The 20,071-nt window shown below is 43.1% G+C and overlaps 1 protein-coding gene across 1 annotated transcript; it reads right to left on the bottom strand.

Moving 5' to 3' along the window:
• Positions 1-1,624: 1,624 nt before the first annotated feature.
• LOC126634299 (probable pectinesterase 8) lies at positions 1,625-4,033 on the bottom strand. The gene is made up of 5 exons (XM_050304795.1): positions 3,608-4,033; positions 3,156-3,327; positions 2,847-3,053; positions 2,260-2,519; positions 1,625-1,917 (listed from the first exon to the last, which is right to left on the bottom strand). The coding sequence occupies exons 1-5, from the start codon at positions 4,006-4,008 to the stop codon at positions 1,758-1,760; spliced, it is 1,200 nt and encodes a 399-aa protein (XP_050160752.1). The 5' UTR covers positions 4,009-4,033; the 3' UTR covers positions 1,625-1,757.
• Between the last annotated feature and the right edge of the window lie 16,038 nt (positions 4,034-20,071).

The raw sequence follows: 20,071 nt of genomic DNA, 5'->3' as shown, positions 1-20,071 counted from the left end.
TTTATTTCGATCAAAACGCATGAGACTCTCTCTGGTTTCCCAACTTTGCAAACTCCTTTGCTGCCGGCCCTAGCCTTTGGCTTGGGTGCCGGTAGCTATCCTTGTCCAAGTTCCTTGTTCTCCTCTTTTCCCCTTTCTCCTGATCCTCTCCTATCTTTTTCAATTTTTCCTTGAGATTTTTCTCAGTTTTCTTGAGCTTTGTCTCAAATTTTCCTGTGAGTTTGTCTCACTTTTTGGCTTCATGTCCCTTCTCTCCACCCCTCCCTCTCCTTTGGCCATTGTTTTTCAAACCCAAAACTCCATCTCCCCTCCCTCACTTTTCCCATTTGCCTCCCTTCCCCATAAACCATCCCCACCTTATCCTTTGCTCTGATCTACAGACTTCGGGCCGAATATGGTTGCCAAATTTATTTCCCTCCCTCACTGTCCCTCCCCCAAACGACATGCCGGATTTCCCTTGAGGCCAAATGTACTGCGGATTCGGCCAAAGTAAGGGTATTTTACATACCCCCTTAGCCTCACCTTTTATTCATGTGTTACTGTGCTTGTATATATTTGCAGGGATTCATGAATGAGATTTGGATCTGGTGACTATCTTTTTGTTCTGCATCTTTAGTGAAGAAATCTGGATATGGTGTGCTTCTTGTTGCGGGTTTGGTACTTTTGTGCATGATGTTTTGTTCATTTTCACCATTTGATCGTTTTCTATTGCGTTGCTACTTCGATAGCTGCTGGCAAGGCTTTCATGGCAGTGATGACGGCGGACGCTGCTTTCTGCAATCAGAATTTAGGAATTTGGGTTCTCATTTTAGTTTATTTAATTGAGCTGGATTTTTATGTATATGTTTCTCCCCAATGTATTTGGTTTATTTTACTTTCTTTTATGTTGGTCTGTAACCTTTTATCTGATTAAGAGGGAACATTTAAGAATTTAAAAAGAAATTTGTAAATTTTGTGCAAGACTAGTATAAATATTTTCTCTTAAAAGAATTTGAGAAGGCCACGTGCCCCCGATCATGTGATGTCTATACCATGACCTCATATTATATGTTAAAATACTGACACGATACCCTCTTATTATAACAATATAAAAGCAAATGATATAAAAAGAACATGATACCTTTATAATGAAAAGAAAATTAATGAAAAAGACTTGAAAACTTTGAGTTTTAATGATAAGGGTAAAATAAAGGGTAAAATAAATAGTACCAGGTTTGATTTTTTAGTATAAAAATGTAGTTTTTTATTAAAGTGAACAGTACCGTGAACTTTTCGTTAAAACTCTTTATAATGAATTTGTAGCTTAAATAATTAAGAATATTTACCTCACATATGAGGTCTGTATTCGACTTCCTCCTACGCTTCTACCCGAGGCCTTGAATAGTACCAAACTTATGTTGATTGAATGGTGACATTGAAGTAGTCTATATGTGGAGTAATTTTTAAGTGAGCTAGGAACACTGTTCGGTACACTAAGTATCATAATATAAGTAGTTGACAGTTTTTTGAAGTATCAATCACTTGTATTATAACAATTGATGTACTAGACCATTCTCTTTTAGCTTTTCAAATTCAATTGATGCATTTTGAGACCTAACGATGGAGTGTCTTTATACGTTGAGGATTGCAAATCAATGAATCATGTTCCTATTTGATTTAATGTTGTCATGTACATTGATGAGAGCATGAACAATTAATCACAATGTTACACTTGGAAGAGATAAGAAAGAGACTCAAAAGAGAGTCTACTTAATTGATTAATAATTAATAATGGATTGCAGCCAATCTCCCCCATCAATGAAAGACACATTAAGGAAAAGAGAAGCTTGTGTGTCATTGAGCTTCTGTACATAAGGCGCACGCAAGCTCATATTTGCTCCTGCACCTGAGCAATTGTATTCTCCATAGAATATAGTCCTGCATGCATTTAAACAAATGATTAATACTTCAATTAGATTAATTTTGTGATTAATCAATCAACTTTTAAAATGAATATTGATTAATTGAGGGGTCTTTTGAAAACCGTGTGCAAATGGCATTTTACCAGTGGTGGAAAATAATCATGCTTATGCATTCTGATGCAAGTTCGATCTCCACCGATCTCCCCCCCCTCCCAACAACTAATAATTTAACCTACTAATGCTATCGTTTGTAAAAATAAATTAAAAAAACACTTAAAAACAGTTACCAAATAAAATGTCGGTTTTGAGTTTTTGATCTAAAATGGCTATCAAAATTCTTGTAGTAATGTTTACGTACTGGTCTCTTGTTGGATCATTGAAGTCATTCCACCCTTCAGGAGCTATAATGTCAGTCATCGTAGTGCTGGCAAAAATCACTCGAGAGAAAGGCCTCCATGCTCGACCCAGCCATACTCTTCCAGTCCCTCCAATAAAGCAGTTGACAAATGCATAGCCAGTGTTGTCATCCTTGGAAGCTCTGCCGTGCGCTGTAACCGCACCGTTTATGTTCTTTGTTCCTAGGGGTACTGGGTTTGACATCGAAATCAATTGGCAATTCTGTGTCAAGCAGTTCAGGAAGCACACTGGTTAATTTAGTAGTTTTATATATCAGTTCATCACAAAAAATTTACTTATATGTTATGTATGAAAAAAAGTACTTGGTACATTATCGGTATTATTAGTTCATGTATTATTAGGTTAAGGAAAATACATGACTCTTTGCCATGAAATAGCATCATAGTCTGGTCGTGCAAAGAACTTTGTTTTGTGATTTTAATGAATTATTTCTATATGTGCCAAACTGGTAAAGAGGAATCCCGCAAAGCATTTTCTCACGCAATTACAGGATTAAAAAAATTGCATATCAGAAATGAGAAGGATTACCTCATACAATGACCTTCCATTGCCAAAGATGAAATCAATGGAGCCCTGGATATAGCAATCCTTGAAGTAATGGCGGCCCCTATCATCGTGAAGGGTGTCTTGAGCTCCAAAGAACCCACAACCCAAGAATGCTGCTTGGTCTCCTGATATTCTAATCGCTACAGCTTGAGCTCCCACATCTCCAGGCTTCGGAATTGGAGCCACATTCTTGTTTCATAATTTCCATTTGGACATGTTAATATCTGTATTAAACAAATAATAAATCATAAAATTAATGGATTGATGCAATTTGTACACTGTGTTGCTCACCATGAAGCTTATGTTCTTGGCAACAAAGTTGTCAGCAAAAACTTGAACTGAGCCACTGTAAAATGTGCCATGCGCTGAATTGGCTGTGTCGTTCCATGATATTGCGGTCGTTTCATACCCTTGTCCTTGAAATGTTATATTTGGTTTGGTTTTTGGAACCGTGACTTTCTCACTAATTACATTGTGGACAAAAATAAATGATCAAACTCTAAATAAAAAATCAAGAGTTCATCATATAAAGGTCCGTGAAACACTTAAAAAATTTGAGGCGGCAACGTATGTTTGGCCCCTTGCTCAAACGCTAAATTTGTGCAAAGGGATTTTTTCTATAGTTTGATTCTTTTGCATGTTTCTCATTACTATCAATCATGAGAAGACAAAACTAACTAAGTATTAAAATTTTGAAAAAGAGTTGGAAATCAAGGAATTGAAAAGCTAATTAATTAACTTACTAGTAAATGCCCTTATTAATCCAAATTATTGTTCTCTTCGGGCTAGGAGTTGGAACTGCATCAACAGCTGCTTGAACCAATGTGAAATTGCAACACCCATTTCGATCAACACAAAGGTAGGAGGTTGTGTTGGTGTCTGGAGGAGGAAAACCACGTGGAAAATCATCACAAATGGATCCTATTTTTCCCCCATCCTCATGTTTTTTGTGATGCCTAGCAAATATGCTTTGTGGGATGAGAAAAGAAATAATATTGGGCACTGAGGATGAGGTGGTGAGATCACTATGGTTGACAAAGTATTTGAGGGATGACGATTTTGGAATACTTATGAGACTTCGAGATGCCAATAAAATTGCAAAAATGGCAAAAAAATATGTTAGGAATGTGGTTTTGAGACTCATTTTTTCTGATTGAATTATGGAGGGGGAAGATGGATAGGATTTGAATTTCATGGATGGATATATAACTAGACACATGTATGCACTTGAAGTAAAAGCATTGATGGAATGTCTTGCAAATCACCCTGTCCCTGTGTATCTTAGGGGAATACATTTCCAACCCTTGGCTACCAAACTTCTTTTTCCCCCAAACAAAAACAATTAGTCTGGATACAATTTAGAATGTGGCAAGGCATATATTATTATTTGGTCACAAATACACTTAGTAATTAATTAAAACAACATTATTATGGAGCAAAAGGAAAAAAAAATTCAAAACTCTAGTTAAACTTCGAGAGATTTTTCAGTGTGTCAGAAACACGGACCGATGTACTAAGTGTAATAAGTACTGGGGTCTTTATATATGCTCTAGTAGAAACATATATATAACTGCGCTCACCTAATCTTAGACCCATCAACCAAAAAAACACTAATCTTAAACCCATCAACCAAAAAAACATTAATCTTAAACCCATCTACCAAAAAAACCCTAATCTTAAACCTTGCCATGCAGTGTCTGCTAGATGCGCAATTTGCATTACGGGAATGCAAATTCTACTCTTATAAAGCTTCATTATGGCATGCAGTAATTCGAGTTAGCCCCAATACGATCATAGTCTATGATTCATAGATCACGGGTGCCAAGTAAACTTTTTAAATTTGTTACAAAACAACTTGGATTTCGACCTTCGAGTCTCATTGCGGAGTTCATAATAGTAAGTCTCTAGTCGGAGTCAGCCCTAAACTGCGTCAGACTCCAACTGATCAAATTGTACTAGGATTAATTAAAATGGTATATATATTAGTCTTTTAAGAAGAAAAAAAAAGAGCCACTTAGTACTACGGTCTAGTGGTATTCCTCGTCACTTGTAAATGAGAAGACTTATGTTCGATTATCGCTAAAGGTGAATTTGACTCACATTATTGCTAGCTCACCCTCACCCTAATGTAGATAATGCTTATTGAAGATGTGATCACTAGAGGAGCCACGTTAAGGGGTACCCTGGCTATATAAAAATTTACATGTAATTTTTATTGATTTTCGAATGTAGCCCACTAGATATTGAGTCACTGATCCGAATTCTCTCGATTAATTATATAAACTTATATAATACAATTTACAAACCATCTATTTTTTTTTTTTTTACATCCTTTATCTCTTCGCTTCTTGTACATGTACAATTTTGGATTTGTTTGAATTTTAACATGTGCATTTGTTTATGTTTAGGCCCAAAATATTGGTTTGGGCCGAGTGTGGAATCATTCTCGGCCCGGAAGGATTTATTGTTAGGGGTCGTCTTGTTCATGGGCCGCTTAATTAGAGTCGGTCAAGCCCCATTGACAAAAAGAGCAGTCTGGATAAGGAAGAGGCGTGGAAATTCTGCGTTTAACAGAAATCCTGATGTGATAAGGAGTCCTGGTGAGATAAGGAGGTCGAGACACATTTTGAATACAGCCTGATAGAAAGGTTAGGTTCAAAATCCTGATGGGAGTATGAGTGCTCGAGATGGTGTTTGACTAGAAGAAGAAGTCCTAATCCGAGCAGGGTTTAACTACTCGGATTAACTTTACTTAGGGGGTATTTGATGCTATAAATAGAAGAGGCTGTGCATTGTTCAAGCCTCTCCAATTCAACACACACCTGCCCTGCGCAAACTCTCTCAACAACTTTGAGATTTTTTATTCTCTTTTCGCTGACACATCTTCCGTTGGCATCAACAGCACTGTGAAAGCAACCGGTGATATCTTCAGTCGGCATAGATAGCTATGTCGCCGTAGAATCAGTCGATCTCGCAGCATCTTCCATTGGCATCAACAGCACTGCGGCGAGGGTGGCTGGTTACCTATCTAAGTCTCGGTCGAGAAGGGTTTTCGAATCCTTATTGATCGAGGTCATCTCATTAGCCTTCTCGGCGAAGTGAGGTGTTACAGCTTACTGAGCTCGGTGCATTGCACGTCGAGTTATTTTATGATTGGATACTTTCAAGTGGGATTTAGAGTTCAGCATTCAGATGGCCGAACCATGTTCACTATTAAGACTTATATCCGCTTTGAGTATTTGTGCCCTTACACTTTGGTGTCAATTCGGCGTGAGTTTACTATGACGAATACCATCATTGTGACTGAATCCAATAACGACGATTCGTGAACTTTGTAAGAATAGTAGCCTTGTCTTCAGGTTCGAAAACCCAAGAGGCCGAGACGTGTTCCTTCCTCGGTCGTAATCGCAAGACACAGAAGTCAGCCGCGCACCCAACATAACATCAACAAATTTTACTCTTCGGTCGAGCTCGGCCAACAAGTTGGCACGCCCCGCATTCAACCGAATGACGTAGTAAGCTTATAGATTACTCGACCTGCGCGCCACGTAGGCTTGGTAGTTTTTAGGATCAACATTTTGGCACGCCCAGTGGGACCTAGTGCTAAACTACAAAGTTCATGCCAATTGAAATGCGATCAGTAAAAAAGAAAACAGCAATGGGAAAATCAACAACTGATTTGCCAATTCAGAACATAGGCCAAAGTGTGCCACAGGTGCATAATCCCCTTAACGCCGTGATACCTGAGTCCACAAGCGCGACTCGTCGAGAAAGGGAAGTTAATCTCGGCGGTCAGCTTCGCAGTCTAGAAGTCCCTAACAGAAACACATGCATTCTCAATGAAGGGATAGTGGAGGATTATGACGAAGATAGTGGTGAAGGATCTGATCCACCAACAAGATCGTTTCTTCGTAAACGACTTGACGAGCAGTCTCGGACGGTTGAACAGACGCTTAGTCAAGAAATCGATAAACTGCATGACTTGATACGCAGTACCAATGAGACACAAACCAGATTGCTCGAAATACTGGTTAGTAAGGTCAGCGACGGCAGGTCTTTCGATCTTTTCCAGCACTTACCACCAAGAAATAATCTGTCACCAATTGTACAGGCCGAGTCAATCCATGCTCGGCTCAAGCCAATTGACTCTGAAAAAAAGAGGAGGATCGAATAGTAGGTCAGGTAGACCCGACCATAGAGTAGAAGCCACACCCATCGATATGACCGAGGTTCAGCGGATGATCGATTCGGCCATGAAAAAAAGGGCCAAAGTTCCCTAAATTTATCCATCCATATCCAACTTATGTGGAACAGTTCGAATACCCTAAAGGTTTCAAAATCCCATATTTTAGCCTTTTTACCAGTGAATCGTCCCTGTCTTCGTTGGAACATGTGGCTCGTTTTACTGCGCAATGCGGAGATGTTAATAGTGACTTTCATAAGCTACGGTTGTTCAACTTTTCGTTGACCGGCTCAACATTTGCTTAGTATATTAACCTCCCTCCTAATTCCACCAAAGTTGGGAGGAATTGGTCGAGAAATTTCACGAGCAGTTTTATCGGCCAGGGATAGAAATGTCAGTTTCTTCATTAGCAATGATGGCTTAAGCATCTGATGAGTCACCAATGGATTATCTTACCAGATTCAAATCGGCCAGGAATTGGTGCCGAGTGCCTCTACCCAAAGTCGAATTTGTCAGACTCGCTCTGAATGGCCTCGATGTGGAATACAAAAAGAAGTTCTTAGGGGCAAACTTTCGGGATATGTATGAACTAGCCTAGCATGTCGAGCAATATGATTATTTACTCCAAGAAGAGAAGATCTCGAAATCCCCATCTCGTGGGACGATATACAAAAATCCCACAGTTAGTTATGCAGCGACCGAATGCGAAAAGTCTCAATACATCAGCATGGACGCGGCCGAGACAGTAGTAGATAAACCATACATTTGCAAGGCGTTGACTCAAATTAATTCCAAGGATGCCAAAATTTGCTCAACCACGGAAGGAACAGCGAAGACTTCAAAAGTTTACACCCTTGATATTACAAAGGCTGAGGCGATTTTTGATCAATTGCTATCTGCAAAAATCATCAAGCTTCGGCCAGGGCATAATATTCCCACGGCTGAAGAGCTTAAAGGAAAGACATATTGTAAATATCATAACTCGACCAAGCATGCCACAAACAATTGTGTCGTATTTCGTGATGATATCCAAAGTTGGATTGACAAAGGAAAGCTAAAGTTTCCTGAAAAACGCATGACGGTTGATACGGATCCATTCCCTTCAGCGACAGTCGGCATGGTAGATGCCCGCTTGCCCAAAAGCAAACGAAAAAAGAAGGTCAAATTTACCCCAGTACAGCACATCCGGAAGCAAAGCTCCCAGCCTCGACTCAAGATAGATCTATTTTCCAACGCGCCACCTACCAAGCTTTCATGACCAGCCATAGTCGAACCAATATCGAACTACAACAACAAAGAATATGATGGGCTAGTGGTACCACAGATCCTAAAGAAAGATTCCCAACCTCGACTCAAGATCGACTTGTTTTCTAATACACCACCCACCGAACTCTCAGGACCTGCCATAGTCGAGTCCATGTCAGATTCCAGTGAAGATGGGAATAGCGGGCTGATAGTTCTGTGTAGCAATTGTAAGGCACGCGTTGTATTGACCGATCCCAAGGGGAAACTGTCTCCGATGCAGATGCCAACATCACAACACCAATCGGTAATTGCAGCAAAACCTTCAAAGGAACCTAGTGAAGGCCAGCGCTAGAAAGTATTCAACAGGCTCAGCCTAAGAAAACAGACAGACGGACCTACATCGGTCAGACGGTGCCTTGATTTCGACACACTGTTTTACAACGAGGACTATTATTCCCGCAATTCCAGTAGTTCAAGCTCATCAGTAAATCTAAAAACCTTCAGGCCACCTGAACCACGTGATCAACGTTGGTACATCTACAATTCTCCTACCGACATGTATACCGCGCTGTCCAAATCCCAGAAACGTCGACGTTAGAGTATAGATTGTTTGGCTCGACGACAAGCTGCCCAGCCTGTCTCGGTCACTAAATGGCAGCTGAAAGAAACGATAAGAACCGGAGATGATCGGCCAACCCCAACAATCATGGCTGAATTACAAGGGCAGAAGGAAACTAATCGGGACTTCGAAACTACCATTGAAGTAGCCGATAAGCGCATTAAGCTTCTTCTTCGGCCCGGTGAAATAAAAGCTCGTTTCGAGCAATTTCATAAAGAGGCCGAAAGCCAACTACCTCCTTTATCGTTGAAAGAACCTCTAATCAAAATTTGACGGAATTTGCATCCCCCATTCCTTGGCGAATCATTAGAATATATGAAAGAATTTCACAAGACATATTCCGCCAATGATTTATATGGGTTGCCTAAGGCTTGCTAAGAAGCTCTTGACCTGGCATCAACTTGCCCCAATACTGAGCAGATCATCCAAAAAACCATCGATCCGGCGATGAAAGCCAGATTCCAGCACATTCGAGAGGCTAGGTACTCGGCTTCGAGGTCGATCCATACACGAACATTGACACAGTCGAGCTCTATTTTTCTCTCGACGATCTTCAATACCTTCGATATCACTTCGAAGTCTTTTCGACTATCTCCTTGTTCGGTTTAACGACCGATGAGACAAAATAGGTGGCACATCTCGACGCTTACCTGGACACTAGGAACGCCCAAATCACCTATGAAGAACGAGCTTGCCGAATACGGCAGGACTAGAATCTGACGCCAGATGCATGCAAGTCTGAAGACGACAATCAATAGGATACAACGTCGGATTGTGTGACACAAGCGCCTGAATATGCTAAGACACACGGCGAATTGGCTGCTAATGCTCCAACACACAATGATATAGTCCCCCCCACTCCGAAAGATGATGACCAGGATCCAATGGGCCCTTCGGTCCTTGAAAATAAGGAAATCAGCATGGTCCATGTCTTCCTTGCCGAATTTCAGTTGACTACACACCAACCAAGTTCCTTGGACGGTGATGTGGTCGCCGAGGAGGCAACACAGGTTGATTTCGTCACTACTCTTGAGGACGAGTCAACTAACAGCGATTATAAACTTAAAACAGCCTTGGGCATCTTGTTTCCCCGTTCCTTCTCGACTAATCTTCAACATTTGAAGCCATTGTACGTAACGGCCCATATCGAATGATATCCAGTCTCCAAAGTTTTTGTCGACTGTGGAGCCACTGTCAATATCATGCTTGTAAATATCATGAAGGTGTTACGTCACTCTAACGACGAACTTATTCCATCAGGGATCACCATGAGCAGTTTCGTCGGAGACAAATCCCAAACCAAAGGGGTGCTTCCCTTAGAGGTAAACATCGCCGGTCGTAATAACATGACCGCCTTCTTCATTGTCGACTCCAAGACCGAGTATAATGTACTGCTCGGTCGAGATTGGATTCATCAAACAAGCTGTATCATTCGTCCTTATATCAAGTGCTCATCTTTTGGGACGGTAAATTGGTCATCGTTCATCCGGCCGATGATCAGCCCTTCGAAGCTAACATGATCTAAGCACGGTACTATGATGACCATGTCGGCTACATCACCTTACAAGGTTTCAATGATGAATGACGGTCGACTCAGATTTCTGTTCAGAAGGCTATCGAGGTTGGCGCCGAAACTGTACACCAAGATTCGGCGAGACTCGGGTTAGCCGCCTTCATTCCCGATCCTGATGTCTGACACCGATCAGGAAAAATGTCGGGTCGCGATTTCATCTACTATGGAACGACTGCTGGCTCATTGGAATACTATATCTAAGCAACCAAATTCAGACGTTAACCTCATAAAGTTCCTCGACGAAAGAGATAATGGTCCTGCCTTGTCTCTCGACCAAATTCAAGCCACCCCCGCCGAGCTCGAAGATAATCGGCCCCAAGTCAAGGATCCGTTGGAGGAAATTAATGTTGGGATGGCCGATGACCCTCGACCTTTATTCATTAGTGCTTTGCTTCCCCAATCTATGAAAGCCGGACTTTGTGCTCTACTCAAGGAGTTTAATGATTGCTTCGCTTGGAGCTACCATGAGATGTCGGGCCTAGATCGCACTCTCGTCGAGCATGAGTTACGTATTAAACTAGGATGTAAACCTTTACGTCAACCACCTTGTCGATTCTCGACCGAAGTGCAACTCGGCATGAAGGATGAACTTGTTCGACTTCTGAAGGCCGGGTTCATTCGGACAGCTCGATACGTTAAATGGTTGGCAAATATCGTTCCTGTGTTAAAGAAAAATGGTGTTTTGCGCATTTGTATCGACTTCAGAAATCTGAATATGGCAACTCCCAAAGATGAATACCCAATGCCGATTTCATATTTGTTAATCGATGCTGTAACGAATCATGCGATCTTATCTTTTATGGATGGACATGCCGGATACAACCAAATTTTCATTACCGAAGCTGATGTCCACAAAACCGTCTTTCGCTACCTGGGGGCACTCAGCACATACGAATGGGTTGTCATGCCATTCGGCCTCAAGAACACCAGGGCCACATAACAACGAGCAATGAATGCCATCTTTCATGATTTGATTGGCACCATCGTCGAAGTTTACATTGACGATGTTGTAATCAAGTCAAAACGCCGGCAAACCCATCTAGATGATCTGCGATAGGCTTTCCTCCGCATGCGCCTGCATAAACTCAAAATGAACCCTGTCAAATGTGTTTTCGGCGCGTCCGCGGGTAATTTTTTAGGTTTCCTCGTGCATCACTGCGGGATTGAAGTAGATGAAAATAAAGCACGTGCAATCATCAATGCCCCATCACCGACGACGAAGAAGCAACTACAGTCCTTACTCAGCAAGATAAATTTTCTCCGCCGATTCATATCAAATTCGACGGGCAAAATGAAAGCGTTTTCTACGTTGCTAAAACTTAAGGACTCTGACCAATTTGTATAGGGTGACGAGCATCAAGCGGCTTTTAGCAAATCAAGGTCTCCCTTACCACGCCCCATGTCCTCGTCCCACCTCGGCACGGTAAGCCTCTCAAGCTATATATTTTGGCCGCCGAAGAATCCATCGGTTGTCTTCTTGCACAAGATAACAAAATCGACCGGGAACAAGCCATTTTTTATCTTAGTCGAAATCTCAATCAACCAGAGATCAATTATTTTACCGTCGAGAAGCTTTGCCTCGCTTTATTTTTCACCGTATCAAAGTTTAGACCTTACATGCTCCCGTCGGTCACCCAAGTCATTGCCCAGACCGACGTCATCCACTACATGCTCACTCGGCCAATCGTAAAAGGCCGAATTGGGAAATGGACAATGGCGTTGTCCGAATTCAGCTTACAATTAATGCCCCAGAAAGCTGTCAAAGGTCAAGTACTGGCTGATTTCCTCGCCTACCATCCCTCACAGTATAGCTTCGGGGGCAACGACATCGAAATCGACATGGTTGAAACGCGCGATAATCACTGGACGATGTACTTTGATGGCTCGAGTACTTCATCTTCGGCTGGTGCTGGAATTGTTATTCAATCCCCATACCACAATCGTTGATACTTTTCGCTCAAACTTGATTTTGATTGCACAAATAATCAGGCCGAATATGAAGCCCTTATCATCGGCCTTGGTATCCTTCATGACTTACGAGCGACCCGTGCCCTCATCTTCGATGACTCCGAACTTGTGATTAACCAACTTAATGGTTCTTTTCGATGGATGAGTTGTACCCTGGTACCTTACCACATGGTTGCCAGTTATTTGGCTGAATCCTTCGACGATATTACCTTTGAACATATTTCCTAGATTCATAACACTGACGCGAATGAATTGGCTCAAATCACCTCCGATGCACAACTCCTGGGGGGCAAGCTAGGCCGAGAAATACCCGTGTTACGACGGTTATACCCGGCCTTGGTTAACCAGCAAGTCCTCCGACGCGATAATGTGATACGCACAAGAGTCATGTCTTTACCTTCGTTGTTAAACCGACAAGACCCTATAGATGTTTGTGCCATCGAGGTAATACTAGATGACTGGCGAAGGCCCATTATGCGGTATCTTGACAACCCCAATGGCAAACACGATCGCAAGACAAGAGTTCATGCCACAAACTATGTCGTATATCAAAACGAATTATACCGAAAAGGTGAGGATGGTTTATTACTGCTATGCCTCAGCCCTCAAGAGGTTGCTCAGGCAATCACAGAGGTCCATGAAGGGATTTGTGGAGCTCATCAGTCTGGACGTAAAATACGATGGCTGCTTCGACGGCACGGCTACTTTTAGCCAAATATATTAAAAGATTGTATCGAGTTCGCACGAGGGTGCATACAGTGTCAGATTTATAGTTCTATACAAAAGGTCTTGGCCGAGTCATTACACTCGGTCACTAAATCATGGCCGTTTAGAGGATAGGCTATGGACGTAATCGGCAAATCACACCATTTTCTGGGGCTGCCAAGCATGCATGGACACTGGTAACAACCGCCTACTTCACTAAGTGGGTTGAAGCGAAATCGTATGCCGAGTTAACGTCTAAAGATGTTTGCGACTTTGTGGAAGAACACATCGTGACCAGATTCGGCATACCAGAAACGATCATAACAGACAATGGCATAATTTTTACAGCCGAGAGGTTTAAAGAATATACGGCAAGTTTAAAAATTCAGCTTGAATAGTCTACACCATATTACCTACAAGCAAATGGACAGGCTAAGACGAGTAACAAAGTGTTGATCAGTATTCTCAAGAAAATAATAAAGCAAAGGCCTGGCATGTGGCATTTAAAGTTGAATGAGGCTTTATGGGCATATCAAACATCACTTCGATCGGTGACCGGGACAACCCCGTATGCACTAACCTATGGACACGATCCAATGTTACCAGTCGAGTTAAGCATAAATTTGTTGCGAATGATTGAACAAAGTAGTATGTGCAGCGCCGAATATAATCAGTCCATGAGACAGGAGTTAGAAGATTTAGAAGAAGCGCGACTTGACGCTTATAACCTGCTGGTAGCACAGAAACAGATTGCCGAGCGAGCCTATAATCAAAAGGTTAGACAGAAAACATTTGGCGAATGAGAATTAGTTTGGCAAATGGTGTTGCCCGTAGGAATTAAAGACCCCAGGTTCGGCAAATGGTCGCCAAATTGGGAAGGGTCGTTCGTCATACATAAGGTTCTCGGCAAAGGTGCATATCATCTTAGAGACCGGATCGGTTTATTTCACAGATTACCAATCAATGGGAAGTTTTTAAAGAAGTACTATCTGGTCACATGGGAAATGTGGGAATAGAAATTCATTTCATTAGATTGATAAAAGAATACACAGATTGAGTAAGTCGATCAGGTTACATTCAAATAAATTCAGGGCGAAGAAGGGAGAAGAGTTTCAAGAACAGCCTTCAACTCCAGCCATCTCACTTCGCCCCTTCTGACTTCAGCTTGCCGATTCCGCTTGTCCATCTTTAGCTGCTTGACTTCCTTGACTTTAGCCGCGTAGTCGGTTAAACAAGATTTACCGCCCGACTCAAAGTCTTTCGTAAGATCAGAAGCAATTACCGACCTTTGAGTTTGGAGTTCGGCAATTTGACGGTCGATGTCAACCAGTTTCTCTTTCTTCGACTTCAAGGCTTCAATTTTTGGGCGAAGGGCGTCTCGAGCAGCAGTCGTAGCCTTTAGGACAGCTTCGGCGTGAAGAGCTTTTTTAAAAATGGCAAAAAAACTCTCGAGTTCTCACCAGGGTAGAAGACGCTTGAGTGATGGCTTCAGTACTCAAGAGACCTTCAACGGCGAGAGCATTAAGACACTCACCCATGAAGTCGAGACCCTTGCGTTCAAAAATTTGTGAAACTAAAAGAGAAAAGAGTTCTTTTAGCTTAACAAGCACGTTGCATTCGTCGGCTGTCGAGGAAGGCCCGGCTGTGGTCGCCAAAGGGCCAGTCACCCCCGAAGTGGTCGAGAGAAGGGTGTCAAATTCGACCTTTCATGAAGGCTACATGAAAAAAGTTGTCAGAATAAGCCAAATCTTCAGAAAATAAGAATGGGGAAATGATAGACCTGCCGAGAAGAGACTTCGGCCATGTCTACTGGTTCGTTGCTCGAACCCAGAGAGCTCAATGGCCGAGCCCAATGTTTTAAGCTACTTCTCAATTCACGCAACCGATAAAGGTTATCTACATTTGACGGCCATTGAGGTGGCCAAGAGATATAGATAACGCCCCTCGGCGCATAAAATTTTTGGTGAAATGAAAACGCATGCACCTGACATTTAATATTTTTCTGGTTTAGAATTTAGGCAGGAGAGTGATTAAGAGAACAATAATAAGGGTGCTTACGTAGGCAGAAGTGGCTTCTTGGGGAGGGATGCCTAGGTTTTGATCATGTGGATGAATTGGCGTCTCCACCATTGCTTCAGTTTCAACGGCAAGACCCTTTCCACGATCGGCCGCATGAGGATCAACCTGGCTGATCGTTTCAACCGCAGGAGGTAGATTGGTTGGTTGAGGATGACTTTTCAACGGAATTTCGTCACTCTCGTCATCCTGGAATAAAGTTTGTTAGAAATTCTAACATCAACTGAAAAAGAAAATTACCAACCACACAATTATACCTCCAAGATGATCGCTGATTATCTTGGAATCTTGGAGGGTGTTTTCTTCGCCACCGAAGTCAATTTCTCCAAGGCAGGGGCAACGGTTGGCTCCAGGGCTGTCATTTTCTCAACCAGTGGAGAAGTGGTTGGTTCGACCGGTGGCGGATGAGTCGCTGGCTCGACCAGTGGAGCAGTCTTTGGCCCGGTCACGACTGGAGGGTCAAGACGAGCTTTAGGCGCCTGACCTGTCGGAGCCGGCTGCACGACCGTCGAGATGTGTGTGACGGGGGTGGAAGGAGAAGCATCGGGAGTGGCTGTTCTCGTTGTTTGGCTAAAGATGACATGAATTTCTTGTTGCCCTTTGTTTGCCAATTTCTTGACGCGTTTTGTAGGACGAGGGACTGCGGCGAGCGTCTCAGCCTCCTGTTGGGGTCGTTTGCTCGGCTTGGAAGAGGGGATTGCCTTTTTCTTGGCTGCAATTGCAGCCACGGCTTTTACCTTTTTCGATGCTCGGCTGCCTGAGAATTGAAAGCCAAGTCAATAACAATAAGGATATATATATATATCTCTAAATATATAAAGGAAGCTATATACCATGGGTAGCCTCTTTAGGTTGGGGAGCAGGAGACTTGTAGGGACGATCACCGAAGATCTTGTTAATGGCATCTTCGACCGGTGCGCTGAAGAAGCTATGAGTGTATTCTTCCCACCAATCGTCGAAGGTATCGGTGCTAAGAGATTCTGGAATGACCGGTCGAATGCGGAGTTTTTGGCATCGCTCCTAGAACTCCTTTTTGGCGTCATTGCACTCCTTCTCTGAGGAACCAGGTTCACGTCTGCGGCTTAGGACGGATCGTGAGGAGAGAAGGATGACCGTGCAACCTGTGAGGAGAGAATGAGGACCGGGCAACCTTGGAGGTAGCCAAGCTGCCGAACGAGGAAGTTGGGATGATACACTTCGCAACCCGCTCGATGACTATCATATCCGAGAGGTAGGTCGTAGGTAAGCACGAAAGACCCCCAAGATTGATGAAGGTCACCATCTTCATTCGCGCCCCACGCTAATGTAGGAAGCCTGATCGACGAAGGGTATTCTCGACAACGACAGATCAGGAGCTCGTCGTTAGAAAGGTCGTCGTGAGCGAAAAAGTATCTGAACACCTCTTCAGCTTGGTGAATGGGTGTTGGCCGAGAAGCCAGATGAAGGTCGAGCGCTTCCGTGGTGAGAAATCAGCAATCGTTGGCCGAAGAGGGGTGAAGTAGACCTGCAGCCAGAGTTGGAAGACCCAGAGGTGACCATTCTAGTACGGGTCAACCTTATCTAGGGTCGTCTCGGCCAAGCAGCGTAGGAGATGTGCGAGAATGGTCGGGCTAATGGCCAGAGTATGATCGCTAGCTAGGGCTTCGGCCACTGGCGTGTTCTCAACCAGACACTTGTTGGATTTGGTACAACAGATAAATTTGTTATACCAATAAAAGAGGAAAGCCTCATGTTCCCCTTCTCGCAGAGCCTCTTCTTCTCGGCCGGTAAAATGGAGATAGAGGGTGTTATAGTTAAAGAAGTTCTTCTGAAGTTTGTGAACCTCTTTTTTTTAGGGTGTTTGGCCTTCACCATTCAGCGTTTCAAAGGCCCGTTTGTCGAAAAGCGCCTTCAGGTCAAGGTTCGACAGGTACCCGGAAAGGGCGGCGTCAATTGGGATTCTAGTCGGGGAAGTCCCCAAGATAGCAGTAATGTCAAGGATGGTGAGACCAATGGGGCCGAGAGGGAGGACCATGGTGTTGGTGGCCGAACACCAGAAACATAAGGCTGCTAGGAGGAGCTCCTTGTCCAGGACGACTTCCAGGGATGAGAGGTGAATGGGGTCGTAGATGCCTAGGGCTTTCCATTGCTCGCTGAAGAATTTTTCCATTCGTATGACCCAGGCTGCCCAGGTTGTGATGGTCGAGGGCCATGAACCTTGAGGCCTTGCCAGGTCCCATTTCGACCATTCAAACCCTTGCAGCAAGGGTGATAGGCAGTGCTCATTGAGAAGTTCAATGATGGTTGGTGGTACCGCCACTTTGAAGAGAGGACCAAGGATTTGATGAGGGGTGCTCATGTCACTTTCAAAACATATGGTTTTGATCGAACTTCGATCAATAATTTTCTGGCATTGGTCACATTCCTTGGAAAGCTTGGAGATGAAGGAGGCCATTGTAAGTGGGTTGAAGATGTGACACGAGAAGAGTTTTCTGGGTTGGGGATTTGAAGACGAAGATCTAGAAGAAAGGGAATCACTGGAGAGCGATGGCAAGAAATTTCAGAGAATTTGAAAGTGTAAAGTATAAATGAGGGAATTTCGGTATTTATAGAATTGTGGAAGGAAGGGCAATCGTTTGAAATTCAAAATGAAGGGTAAAATCGACCGAAGAATTTGCTAATCATTACGAACATTCAGAGAATCTAGTTAAGAAGACCGAGGGTTTCGTGTTTTGGGGAGCGCACGATTGCATGTGGCGGCGAGATTTATGGTGAAAGATGTTTTGGCGTCTGCACGATGTTGAATGGTTCGCGAATCAAGGTGGCATGGTTGTTTCAGCAACAAGGTCATGATGGTAAGACGGTTCAGTGAGCCGCACGCTTTAAACGGCACTATTAGGGGTCAGCCGTGTTAAAGGATGCCACGTGGTGGATTGTTCAGCAGGATTAAGATCGTGCAATCGTGCTCCATAAATGCGCCTTGGAAACAGAGTATTTGGATTCTGAGTATTAGTTTCACTTCTTCAAGGTCGGAGCTCGACCAGAGAATTTAGGTCGAAAACCTCAGAAACGAGGGGCCAATGTTTAGGCCCAAAATATTGGTTTGGGCCGAGTGTGGAATCATTCTCGGCCCGGAAGGATTTATTGTTAGTGGTCGTCTTGTTCATGGGCCGCTTAATTAGAGTCGATCGAGCCCCATTGAGAAAAATAGCGGCCTGGATAAGGAAGAGGCGTGGAAATTCTGCGTTTAACAGAAATCCTGATGTGATAAGGAGTCCCGGTTAGATGAGGAGGTCGAGAAACATTTTGAATACGGCCTGATAGAAAGGTTAGGTTCAAAATCCTGATGGGAGTAGGAGTGCTCGAGATGGTGTTTGACTAGAAGAAGAAGTCCTAATCCGAGTAGGGTTTAACTACTCGGATTAACTTTACTCAGGGGGTATTTGATGCTATAAATAGAGGAGGTTATGCATTGTTCAAGCCTCTCTAATTCAAAACACACCTGCCCTGTGCAAACTCTCTCAACAACTTTGAGATTTTTTATTCTCTTTTCGCTGACACATCTTCCGTTGGCATCAACAGCACTGTGAAAGCAACCGGTGATATCTTCAGTCAGCATAGATAGCTCTGTCGCCGTAGAATCAGCCGATCTCGCAACATCTTCCATTGGCATCAACAGCACTGCGACGAGGGCGGTTGGTTACCTATCCAAGTCTCGGTCGAGAAGGGTTTCTGAATCCTTATTGATCGAGGTCATCTCATTAGCCTTCTCGATGAAGTGAGGTGTTACAGCTTACTGAGCTCGGTGCATTGCACGCCGAGTTATTTTATGATTGGATACTCTTAAGTGGGATTTAGAGTTTGGCATTCAGACGGTCGAACCACGTTCACTATTAAGACTTATATCCGCTTTGAGTATTTGTGCCCTTACACTTTGGTGTCGATTCGGCGTGAGTTTACTCTGACGAATACCATCACTGTGACCGAATCCAACGATGACAATTCGTGAACTTCGTAAGAATAGTAGCCTTGTCTTCAAGTTCGAGAACCCAAGAGGCCGAGACGTGTTTCTTCCTCGGTCGCAATAGCAAGACGCGGAAGTCAGCCGCGCACCCAACACAACATCAACAAATTTTACTCCTCGGCCGAGCTCGACCAACGAGTTGGCACGCCCCGCATTCAACCGAAGGACGTATTAAGCTTATAGATTACTCGGCCTGCGCGCCACGTAGGCTTGGTAGTTTTTAGGGTCAACAATTTAATAACAAAAATTCTTGGCTCACCTTGTGAAAAATTTCTTAAGCTTGCTGATACTGTGAAAAATACAGTATCAAGTTTCCTTGTTTATAAAGATTTAAATCTTTAAGCTAACTCATTCGGTAAAAAATTCTTTAACCCCACCGTTGAAAGTGATCTCAATATATATAATCAAACTTTAATATTTCTCATAACATACCACGAAGTCAGAGTGGATAATCAATATTATACAAATCCACGTGTTTGACATGGCCTCAAGAACAAGTAGAACAAGTTTGAAAGTTGAGGTTGTGCTAATGATGCTCCCGGGACGAATGAAACTAAGATAAACCAATCAAAGATTAATGTAATCTTTGGTGAATCAGAAGGCACCCACTTAAATTCAAATAAGCAAAGATTAGGGCATATATTTGACTTCGTAAAAGTTTACAATTTCTTGCCTTTTACGCCAATTGGGTCCCTTGATGAGCTCGCATTCACCCCCTCTTCCCTCTCCATTTCTCTCTCAAAAACAACAGTCGCTCTCAACTCAAGAAGCGCCGGATGCGCCACTCCCGTTCCCGCTTTTTGAAAGAAGAAAAGATTTTGCAGATTACAGTGCT

The sequence above is a fragment of the Malus sylvestris genome, chromosome 9 (genome assembly GCF_916048215.2).
Source record: "Malus sylvestris chromosome 9, drMalSylv7.2, whole genome shotgun sequence".
NCBI classification, from domain to species: domain Eukaryota; kingdom Viridiplantae; phylum Streptophyta; class Magnoliopsida; order Rosales; family Rosaceae; genus Malus; species Malus sylvestris.
Note: the sequence above shows the minus strand (reverse complement) of the source record. Positions and strands in the feature narration are given on the sequence as shown.

Excerpts from the sequence above, each read along its gene's own strand:
- LOC126634299 (XM_050304795.1), bottom strand. The coding sequence starts at position 4,008 with ATGAGTCTCAAAACCACATTCCTAACATATTTTTTTGCCATTTTTGCA. Across the intron at positions 3,328-3,607 it reads ATTAATAAGGGCATTTACTA|TGAGAAAGTCACGGTTCCAA; the intron begins GTAAGTTAATTA and ends CAATGTAATTAG. Across the intron at positions 1,918-2,259 it reads AATGATCCAACAAGAGACCA|GACTATATTCTATGGAGAAT; the intron begins GTACGTAAACAT and ends AAATGCATGCAG.